The sequence below is a fragment of the Zootoca vivipara genome, chromosome 4 (genome assembly GCF_963506605.1).
Source record: "Zootoca vivipara chromosome 4, rZooViv1.1, whole genome shotgun sequence".
Taxonomy (NCBI): domain Eukaryota; kingdom Metazoa; phylum Chordata; class Lepidosauria; order Squamata; family Lacertidae; genus Zootoca; species Zootoca vivipara.
The window spans coordinates 76912086-76924270 of NC_083279.1; the positions used below are offsets into that span (position 1 = coordinate 76912086).

General features: G+C 40.8%; 1 protein-coding gene across 3 annotated transcripts in view; it reads right to left on the reverse strand.

Annotated features, from left to right (window-relative positions):
* Positions 1–12185, reverse strand: part of B3GLCT (beta 3-glucosyltransferase) — a 75110-nt gene that overhangs the window by 15682 nt on the left and 47243 nt on the right. For all 3 annotated transcript variants that reach the window (XM_035114902.2, XM_035114907.2, XM_060273802.1), the window contains 4 exons: positions 10282–10413; positions 7104–7173; positions 1699–1812; positions 307–406 (listed from right to left, as the gene is read on the reverse strand). In XM_035114902.2, coding sequence (XP_034970793.2) covers positions 307–406; positions 1699–1812; positions 7104–7173; positions 10282–10413 — 416 coding nt within the window. The remainder of the gene's footprint in view (positions 1–306; positions 407–1698; positions 1813–7103; positions 7174–10281; positions 10414–12185) is intronic.

Below are 12185 nucleotides of genomic sequence, written 5' to 3' on the forward strand. Positions count from 1 at the left end.
AAATGTTGCCAATTTACCATCCTTCAATACACAAATCCAATTTTCTGCCACAATGAGCATTTCATGTATCCAATAGTATTTTTAATCTACCATTTGAGAGATGTTTTTAATTTACTGTTACGTTGCTTGGATTTCCTGTACGACAGGAAAATATTGCATTGACTCATAAATGTTCATGCTTTCTGTTGGAAAAACTGCACACTTGGAAACTGCACAATGCCCGTTAGCTCTGCAATAGTGACTTTTGAACAAGTTGACTCATAAAGCAACATACGGTTTAGCTTCATCTAATTCTGAAATGCATACCTTATCAAAGTGTCATCATCCACAATGACTAACCAAGGTGTTGCAGCAGGGCTGTGCTTTAGAAACCTTTCCAAAATGGCAAAAGTCTTCCCACAATGACCTAGACATGAAACACAAAAAAGTAAAGGAATTCAATAATTAGACATATAGTGTGATGATTATAAAAAAAAACATTCTTAACACTCTTCAAAATAATCTTTGTCATGTGTTCAGATTAGGGCTGGGTTGCACCTCCTTCATCCCCATCATTCAGATATATAAATATATGGATTTCCTGCAATAAAGAGTATGCAGGGCCGGCCCTACGGCAAGGCTGGGTGGTGCAGGGCACCACGGCGCCGGCCCGCCAGGAGGGCGCCGCGAGCTGTGCCCACCCGCTGGCCGGCCCGCCCGCCGCACAGCTGCGCCCACGGTAACCGCACTGTGCCTGCCTGCCCACCGCGCTGGGAAACAGGGCGGGAGGGCACCGGAGGGATCCGGCGCACCACGGCGCCAGGGGCGCTTAAGACGGCCCTGAGAGTATGACATAAATTGGAGGCACCCCAGCTTGTCAAACTCTTACATTTGAGTTGTGCCTTGCCTGCTGCACCTTACCATGCCCCTTCAGCAGTGGGCATGGAGGGCTTGAGGCATGCAGGGAGGGGGCACAGGAGGAGTATGCCATGGAGTAGGTATGTGCTTAAGGGTCAAAGCTTACCATTCTTGCTAATTTTTGATATCCAGCAATTTCAAACGGGCATCTAAAACTAGGCTCAAATTACGGTGTTTCTTAGGTCTCCCTTTCTTTCCTCAATCCTTTCCAAATTTGTTTTTTCCTTGGTCCTTGGCTTCTTCCTCCCCCAGCCTCTTTACACCTATCAGCTGATTTCTATCCTACTTTCTTTCAAGCACCTGCCTCCTTCCACCTTTCTCCTTAGTCTTGTTCAGTCAGAAGGCAGAATTTGTAATCATGCAAATAGATATGGGAAGGAGGAAACTGGTGTCCTGAAAGCTGATTTCACAAAGGCAGGCAGATGAACAGAATAGGGGGCTGCTATTTTCACACATGATGAATTTCACACATTCACATTCATGATGAATGTATGCAGCAGCAGCAGCAGCAGCAGCAGCAGCAGCAGCAGCAGCAGCAGCAGCAGCAGCAGCAAAAGTAGGAGGAATTTCTTCCTCTGCACTCCCAAACTGGTAGAGCACTTGCTGGTGCTGCCTCCAGCTGAATCGCACTGTAATCAGTCCCACAAAAAGAGTCTTGTCTTTGTGCCTCCTTATCTCACTGGCAGACTCACAGGCCACCTCATGGGAAATAAATTAGGCAGCTCATCTTCTTGTGCAGATTCTGTTATGAAAACACTGTATTACTCATGCAAAATAATATCACATTGTGTTAAAACGTACCTCTATCAGTATTTGGCACTCCTAAATCAACAGTGGGTATTGAACTTTCTGCATAATCACTGTAGTATTCAATAAGAGTGGCCTCTTTTTCCCAGGTCTGCTTTACAATAGGTACTGAAAAATAAACAAGCATACTGGCACGCTTGTTGTATGCAAAAGTTAAACCCGTGCAACATTAAAGTTTGATTACTGGTAAGCGTTTAGAAAGGTTATTAAACAATGCTTCATTAAAATAAGCCACAAAATTAGTTGAACACTTAACCTTCTTAAGTTATGTTCTTATATTGCTGTACACTGCACTGCATAAGAGGGCAGTATATAAACTGGTATAAATAAAATAAAATTCTGAAAATATTACAAAACCTTCCACTTTCCCCCATCACATTGCGTAGGGTTGTTTGAATTAATATGGGCAATGATTAAAGAAACTGAGCTATGGTTTAGCATGATGTCTGAATTGACTACACATGGTTTGCAATTAGCCAGAAAAGCAAACTCAGAAAGTAATTCTGAAAACTCTGGTTTATGCCACAATTTTTTTGTATTAATACGCAAACCATGGTTGCAACTGTTGCCTTCTCTCAGCAAACTTGGAGCTACTACACTCGAAGACTTGAGTTTAAAAACAAACAGAAAACAGAAGCAGACAAGCACCTTTAAATTTACCTGTATATTTGGAAGCTCAAACTTTGCCTGAGTTCTAAATACATTGATTAGTGGAAACCACTGTTTGGTGCAATGCCTCAAATGAGCCAAAGACTAGGTACCAAAGCGTAATGGTGGTTTTTCTACAGCAGATTCAGTATTACACATGAGCATGAAGCAGAACCTTAAGTAAACAGATTTGTTGATGTCTCTTAAATACTAACCACTAACATGTTTAACAAACTAGGAGTTATAAATGTATAAAGTTTAGGGATGTTTTAAGATTGCACTGGTATTTTAACGAAGCAGTAGCATTGTAATTTTTTAAAGTTGTTTTAGTAATTTATTACAGCTAGATTAAACTGCACTACCGGTATTAGTTTCAATTATATTTACAGATTTTGGCTAGATTTTACGCTTTTGTTGACTATGTATTTTGCATACCACTTGGTAGCATAGGAAATTTGATAGCAAGCAATTTGCTTGCATGAGGGCCAGGCAACAAAAGCTATTTAGCAAGGACAATTTTTAGACTTTTCTTCTAGAATATCATCCACCTTGAGTACACATTTTATACAAGTACTTTCAGGACTGCTATTCATTTATTTCTGCTTTCATATAATTTCATCTAGGAATGGCTCTTTACATTCAAATTAGAATGTTGTCTGGATGTTGTAAAATTTAATTCACCACTGCAAGGTTCTGGAACCTGCAACTTGGGAATGTTTGTTCATTTATTTATATTTATATCCCACCCTTTCCTCCCAAGAGAGTACATCAGGGGTCAGCAAACTTTTTCAGCAGGGGGCCGGTCCACTGTCCCTCAGACCTTGTGGGGGGCCGGACTATATTTTGGAAAAAAAATATGAATGAATTCCTATGTCCCACAAATAACCCAGAGATGCATTTTAAATAAAAGGACACATTCTACTCATGTAAAAACATGCTGACTCCCGGACCATCCGTGGGCCAGATTTAGAAGGCAATTGGGCCGATTCCAGCCCCCGGGCCTTAGTTTGGGGACCCCTGGAGTACATTGTTTTAACCCACCCCCAAATTTATCTTCACATTTGCTCTCTGAGATAGGTCAGGCTGAGAAATCGTTGACCCAAAGTCATTCTATGACTTTCATGACTGGATCGCCACTTGAAATTGGGCCTTCCCAGTCCTACTCCAGTGATTGTAACCACACTGGTTCCATTTGCCTTGTACACACATTATAATTTATCATTATGTGCTATTATATCATTTAGCTGCCAGGTTATCTGTCTTAAAAAAACCCCCAAAACCTCCAAACTCAGCGTTTAATTAACAATGGCTTCTATGACTTTTAATGGCTTGCCTTTATTATCATGGACTGCTGTTTTATTCTGGGTTTAGTGGCCTTGTTTGCATGCCATGGTAAAATATAAAGCATGGCTTGCTGTGCATGAGTTAATTGCTCCAGTTTTGCTTTGCTCCATGTCTCTTGGCTTGTGGTGGGAGGAAGCAAATTATCCCTGGCTGCATCTAAACAAGGGATTATGATTGGTTTCACTTCTAACAAACTACCATAGGCCCAGCTCCTAGGGAATGAAGCCCTTTGAGGGGGCCCCAATGTGTTTCTTTGAGGGGGCCAGACCCCTTCAATGTTCAGAAGGCATTTGGCTTTACCCCCTGGCTCCTTAGGATGTCACATGGCATCAGGATGTCACATTGGGCCCCCTCAGTCAAGCTATGATCTGTAAGTCAAGAACAACCCTTGGCTACAGATTGTGATTTGTTAGGAGTGAAGCAAATCACCATTCCTGGTTGGACAAAACAGAGTAAGCTACGGATTGTAGTTGGTTTCTCCCCAGCACAAACAGGGAGGAGCAAAACATCCTAGCTTGGCACATTTACGGCAAATCATTCACTGTTGTTTACTATGATAAGTGAACTAGGCCATTGTGGCATTCTTTATCTGTATGGTTTGGGGCACCATGCTCTAAGCACGGCTGCCAAAAATGCATGAAAACACAAGCGACTATGATATTGCATGTGACACGCCCCAAAACGCAAGGGACTGTGATATTGCATGAGGTTGCAACCCCACACGTTTTCCTCAAAACACACATTTTGAGGCTCCTTCATCTCACATGGGTCATGTGACTCATCCAGAAGCAGGGCCATGTCCCGGATTCTAAGGTAAACATGTTGGCGTGCATGCAATTCATCGCTCAGAAAAGAGTACCAGCTACCACAGTGAAAAACATTCGGGCCACGGATCCATGGCCAAACTACCAAGGGCTGCATTCAGCTAAACCAGTAAGTGCACAGAACAACTTCTGTGAGCTAACAGAACTTCAAAATTTGACTTCTGAAGATCTATTGCTATCTCTATAGTCCCTTTTTTGGTTTTGGATATTCGTTTGTTGAAATTTAAATGTTGGAAATAACTTGTGGAGAGATTATATGAAGAAGAGGGATGTAAGTAAGAATATCACTAAAAGCAGAGAAAAACACTAAAGGCTGATTTCCCTTAAAATGGGACACAGCTGGATTAGTTTGCCTTACGCCCTACCAAACTGTTTGACATCCAAAGGATGCATGAAATACATGACAAATGTGATGAAGGAAAAATTTATGCCACTGCCATCATAAGAAATGCCATCTCGTCCAAAGCTGTTCTTCAATCCCAACAATTGCTAAAGTTAAATCTTTAATGTTTATACAGCTCGGTTCTATAACACACTTCTGTATATGAATACAATATTGAAGAAAAGGCCTAGGAATACACCCTACACAAATCTGGACTTTCTAAGGTAGTTGGATGGAGACTTTACACGTCCTTCTGAAAACTCCTGCTGCCAAGCTGGTACCAAATGAATTGCTCTGTTTTCCTTTGGAGCCCGGGGGTGGGGTAGGGGATTGGTTGTCTGGGCAACCCAGGACCTCCATACGCACTTCAGTGCAGCTAACACAGCAACAATACAGGAGGCAACAGTTACGAGTTAACAGTCTCTGCAGCCACAGCAGGCTCTGTGATCCCCCAGCAGTTTGACTTCAACACTACAGGCACAGTCCATTGTCTCTCGAGGCAGAGGCCAACAACATTAACTTAAATCAGTAATGGTGAAAGAAAAAATAATTCAACTAGCAATACAATGTCACTAGTAAATATTCACCCCCCTGAAATTGTTAGGGAAATCTTATTACCCCCCCTTTTTTGAAGGATGGCAATAAAGTACAAATGTATATTAGGGGGGGGGGGAATACGGTAAATTTACCAAGGTTTTTTAGGTATGCTGACCCCCTATGGTTTTCTTTCAGTGTCACATGTCCAATGCATCTCAAAAATGAAACATCTCTATTTTGTAGATGTAAACCATCATCACTTTCACATACAGATTGATGCAGAATGTCTGAAATGTACTTCCCCCCTGCTTTTCAGGCAACTCTATCCCCTACAGGTGGCTAAGAAGATATAAAAATTGCTAATGGATGAAAAGATAATGCCTTCCCACCATCTTATTGAATGTTGAATAGCTGAAGGTTGTGGCTCTCGATATTCACAAATAAGGAATATTGAATTTCAAAGAAACACCGAGACCATCCACCAGACAACACATTTAAAGGCTTTTTAGTCCACGCATTCGCTCCATGTCACGCTTCGCCCAGTTTTAACCAATATATCTTCCAGCTTTTGTCACAAATTCTCTACTCCCCACTGCAATAAATATACTTTATGGAATATCCCACTGACTAATGGGTGAAGGAGAAAAGAATATATAGAGTATGTATTAATCAAGGTTCTCATTTTCTAACTAGGAGAGACTAGGGGCAGGTGGCCTGGCTTTATGACATCCAATATCTTTCAATATCTATGCGACCAAATATCACATTCAAGATCATTGAATTGAATTGAATACAATGTTTAGAACCGAGCCCTAAACACTAACCCAAATATGAACCCTTTCAGTTTGGAAGGCAATGAATAAATATAGCAAGACAAATTTTATCCCAGGATTTACTGTCAAATCATACCCAAGAGGCACAGAGTACTTTTTGTGGGCCAGGGAAAAAGAAACTGACTTCTTAGGAAAGGCTGTAGCTTAGAATAAGCTTCCCTGGTGTGTATTCAGATACAGACATATATATGCCTTTGAAATACTCTGGGGATATAGTCACCAACTTGGTTTTGTAAATGTTCTTTGGTTTTTTATACTAGTGTTTCTGGAAGACATAAAATGTAAAACTTCTGTCCAGTTTCAGTAGCTGCTTTTAAAATTACCATACATTTAGTATTTTTAAGTTTGAAGAAGGCATTGCAATTTTCATACCAATAGCCTCAAAATAATCCTAGGAAATAAAAAAGCTTTCCCCATTATATTCATTTAGTTCCTGGTAGCAATCTGAAGGTAGATTCAAAGACCAAATGTCTTCAGAAACATGCTAAATTCTTAAAAAGTGAACATTTCCTCATTGTTGCTCAGATAAAACATTCTAAATAGGTCATGAAAAGCAATGGGAACACATTTTAGAAGCCAGACCAATAATTCTAGCACATGTGATTTATAACATAGCTTTGAAAACTTCACTGACTAATTACTTTCAGTGGAAATGATATTCTTACTTACTTCACTCTACTTCACATAATCTCTCCACAAGTTATTTCCAACATTAAAATTTCAACAAACAAATATTCAAAACCAAAAAGGGGCTATATTGCATTCAAGATTTTATTTAGCTTAAATTAGCTGCAGAAATTATATAAAGATATCCTTAAATATGGAACTTACTTCTGTCTCCATGGAATTTCCTGCATGTTTTTACAGCAACAAAGATATCTGTTTTCTTCACAGGATCTCCCTAAAAATAAAATGTCAGCTACATTTTTCAACATTCAGGTTTATATTGAATGAACAAGCTGTTGTAAAGATACCCTCAAGATATAGCTCTAAAATCTACATTAAAAAGCAGTTTAAGGCAACATAACAAGAAATACTTTCAAAATTCAAAAATATCAATGTTGCCTAGCAGCATTATCCACTAAAATTCTAATTGAAATTCTGGCTGAAGTCAGTTGCAACACATAAGGAAAGCAAATGAACAAAAGGAAATATTTAACTTCAGGGGTGCGAATGTTGAAGGCATAATACAGCCCAAAAGTATGCATGGTGGTATTGAAAAGTCCCACTATTTCAACAGGAGGGATATAAGCATGTGATTAACTTTCCCATGGAAATCGGTGTGATTTTGACGTACTTTTCTTTGGCTGGATCATCCCATCATTCATACCACAGGTGAAGTCAAAATATCTACTTTAAAGCAAGCCCAAGGGATTTCAAGAAACCCAGTGGGGGCTTAGCCCTTTTCCTTTGATCAGCCAACATCCGTACTAACTGGATGTCCCCTGTTTCAGCAGGTGTTTGGCACATGGCAAGAGGGCTTTTAAATGGTCATAGGAAACTAGCAGCACAGTTCTAGTGGCACTACTATGGGGTCTAGGTCCTTACTAAGGATGTGGCCTAACATCACTTTGACCTCAGCGACACACACACACACACACACATAAAATTAACCCCAAAACAAGGAGTTTGTGTGGCATCTAACAGATAGAAAGTGCCAGAAGACATTTCGTTGGTTTTGCTGTGACAGACTAATATGGCTACCGCTCTGGAAATTGTCATAATCATTTCCTCTATTTCTTATCTTGAGAGGTGAGGGCTGGGTCTTACATGGCCAATGGCACTATGCATGCACAAGGGGACAGTATCGGTAAGCCCAGGGAAACCCTATTGTTTGCAGAAGTTCAAAAATATCTAGAGGCAAGAAACATAAATGAAGGGGAGGCACTTCCAAAGCAGCTCATTGAGGACAGTGTGTTCAGTGGCTAGAGAATGGTGGGGGAAATAAAAAATAAGACGGGGGGGGGGAGGAATGAAAAATGCAGCGTTGTGGAGGAATGCATGACTGACTGACAAATGCTGCAGAATGCTATTCTGCAAAAGTTTTGTTAATGGTCCACTTGTTAGCCCACTTTAACACAGTCTTCTGAACATAGGACATCACACACTTACAGTCTTTAATAAAACAGCCTCACAGTAGGTAAAGAATGAACAGGAAATAATAATTGGCTTTTGCTTTATTTAAATCAAGACAATAAAAAAATGGAACTGGTCTTCATTTTCTCTTTAGAGCTTAATAAAATGGATGGACTTTCATTATGAGTTAAAAACACACACATACCAAACTATTTTCCAAAGGACCATAGGCTTGCTTAGAGAACAATGAAATTGAGGGCACAGAGGTTGAAAGGCTTGAGGGAAATAATTCAATAAATAGTGAAGGGGAAAGAAATGTAATCCAGCCAGTGAATAAATAATAAATACTTAGCCCTTTCCACTGCTCAAAGAGCTTCTCATACACTGCATTCTTGCACTCCTTACAACAGTGAACAGTCCAATATTAAATAACAGCAAAACAGAAAATCATGGGCCAAAATAGTTGATCCTATACAGAAGTCAGCTTTCTTTTCCCTTTCTCCTTCTGTTTCCTGCTTCCAGCCATCTTCTCCAGCTCTTCTCAACAGTCCAAAGTACCCACCCTTTTAGCTTCTTATATCTTCTGAGCTATTTCACCTTTTTTGAAAAATCTCACTCTGCCTGTGACTCCACATACAGTATGCACACACTTTTTCATTTCCCCTCTCCACTCACACTAGATGTACCAGGGCAGCCAGCCACATTTGTTGTTCATGTACCCCTATGTGCCCCACTCAAATATAAAATTATACTATTTTTAATATTTTTCTCTCTGCCACGAAGAAATAAGGCGCAGAGTAGACATATAGTGCTAGTGTAGTTTTTTGAAAGAGGCTTCATGACTTCTGGAGTTTGTATATGGAATTCTGACCCCATCCCCATCCAAACTAATATTGTAATAAACCATTTTATAAAATATGTGATTTTTACTGTTTTGTTGTTATATTAAAATTCATCTAACTCTCTGCCCCTCTCACCACCACCCCAGTTTCTTTGGGCTTCTTCTTTCAAAAACATATAGATTCATAGACTCAGAAGGGATCCAAAGGGCCATCTAGTCCAACCCTCTGCTATGCAGGGATTTCATCTAAAGCAGGCATCCCCAAACTGCGGCCCTCCAGATGTTTTGGCCTACAACTCCCATGATCCCTAGCTAATAGGACCAGTGGTCGGGGAAGATGGGAATTGTAGTCCAAAACATCTGGAGGACTGAAGTTTGGGGATGCCTGATCTAAAGCATCCATGACAGATGGCCACCCAACCTCATTACCATATTATATTGTTGGGGCAGCTCCTTCCCTACCTTCCCTAGTGGTGATTAAGAGAGATCTGTGTGCTCTCAGGAAAGGCAGAAGTGTGGGAGCCAAGGGAAGTAAACTCTTGCACCAACAGCTCCCAGTTGGCCTGAGAGGACTTTGCTAATCTTTGTTTACATAATGCATTTGTTTTAGTATTTTAAAATTGTAGCTGCTTTGGATGCTTTGGCAGAAAGGCAGTATAGAACTCAAAATAAAAGAATTAATTAAAATGCCTAGACAGGCAAATTACAATACCCATAGGAGTATCAAATAGATCAATAACAGTTGCTGTGCTGTAAATAGCAATGTTCGTTACATAAACAAGATCACAACACTTCCAGGAATGGAAAAAGAAAATAGCGTTATTTTTGCAAACTTCCAGCCCAAGCCAAGATCATACCAATTTAACAAAATGTGAACCACAACAGGCCAAGTCTGAGTAATAATAACATAAAGCAGAAAGACTAAGGGGAATGGAAGAGCAAACTTCTGTTTGTACTACTTGCATCTAAAGTATCTTGCAAAGTCCTCAACCTTGAGAAATTTTAAAGAACTAATTAGAACAGTTAAAGGTGGATTAAAATAGGCCCTCTTTATGTCTTTTTACAGGAAAAAACCAGTCTGAAAATACTTACACAAAGTGGGAGGAAATTAGCAAATGTAGTGGCACAGTGAGCAGCATTAGGAGAGTCAAAGTCTTCTGTACAGAACTCAGGCACTGGGGTGAGATGTGGTCCACTGCCTTTCTCCCAGATATAAAGCGCAATCTTTCAAAATACAAAAAAGGTATAATTAATGTTGAAATATATTCATGCTATTAAAATTCAATGCAAATGGCTTTTAGTATAAGAAGTTAGAAAAAAGATGGGAGAACAATATATTATCCACTCACATATATTATCTTGTGGTGTAAGAGAGTTTTGAAGTTTTAAACCAGAGCTTATGTGAATAATTATATGTGTGCAGGTGTACAGTAGTATACTACTGATAAACTACTAGCTCTCCTCCCAATAAAACCACAGATATATCATGTCAAACACCAGGAACCTTTCCTTTCAATCACCCTAGATTTATTCATAGTGCCTCCATTCCTATCCCAAGCAAAAAAAGGTCTCTTTAAGAAGAATAAGGGCTATAGCTCAGTGTTAGAGCACATGCTTTGCATGCAGATGGCCTTAGGTTTAATACCTGACATCTCCAGGAAGAACTAGGAAAGATTTCCAGCATCTACTGATGTTTTTAATTCTGTTTTATAGATATCTATAGGTTGATTTTATTGCATTTTGTATGTTGAAAGCTGCCTTGTTATATTTTATGAGATATATTTATTTATTTTCAAATAAATTTTGATAAATAACACTGGAGAAGTGCTGCTATTCAGTGCAGACTGTACTGTGCTAGGAGCCTTCCTATGCATCTAATAAGGGCTAACAAGCACTTGGAGAGGGCTTGCTAGAGACAGAGTGCTGTAATCCAACACTCTGTTAGCAAAGTTCTATTTGTGCACTGAGGCTTTGCCTTTCTCCATTCTCCCCCGACAACTCTCAAACTCTGCTCCAGAGAGGGCCCTAACAGTTCTCTTCTCAGAGAAGGGTACAAATTTTGGTTAGAGATGGAGGGATGGTTAGCAGGGATGGGAAATATCTTGCTTCATGGCTTTTCACACATTGTGATTTTTGCATAACACATACACAATGATTCATGATATATTGCCGGGTCAAAAAATTATGAAAGCAGTTATCACAATACTAGTGTATTTCAGCCCGTTTAGTAACGTTCTCCTCCTCCGTTCCTCTTCCGCAGCCGCCGACAGGAAGAAGCGCTTCTCCGAACCCTGGGACCTGTCCTTGCTGTCGGCGGCAGGGGGACAGGAACGGAGGAGGAGAATGCGCTCCGTTCCTCTCCCCCAGCCGCCGACAGCAAGGACGCGCGCACTCTCCCCCCCCTGCCTCCTCCAACCGCCGCTCCTCACGGCCAGGGAGGGTTGTGAGGAGGCTTTCGCCGGCCTCCACCCTCGCTTCCCTGACGTGCCCTGCAGTGAGGCGGTGTCCGGCGGGAGCGGCGGTTGGAGGAGGCGGAGGGGGGGAGAGTGCGCGCGCGCAGTCTCTGCTGTCCAATCCCTGTATCCCTGGGGCACATGCGCAGTGACCCAGGGACACACGGGACAGCTTGGACGCAGGGACAACTTGGACATTATTTTATAGGATGGACTTGAAACCCGTTTTGAACGATATAGCACTCAACCCTAATGGCTAGTGCTGCGGCAGGAGCAAATTCAATTTTGAACTGGACCCTCATTTACAGGTGACCAGCTCAGCTCAAAGCATAGTGAGGCTTTTCAAATTGGGGGAGTTTCTAATTCAAACTCTACCAACTGCAAATTCACCTGCATCACTAATCTTTTCACAGATCTCTACATCTAACCAATGTATCTGCCATCTCATGAGACATCACATATGTTCAGTGACTATTGTTTATTCCCAGCTTGAGAAGAGGAAAACACAAACTGAAAATAAGTTTAGTTAAGACTGACAAGAAC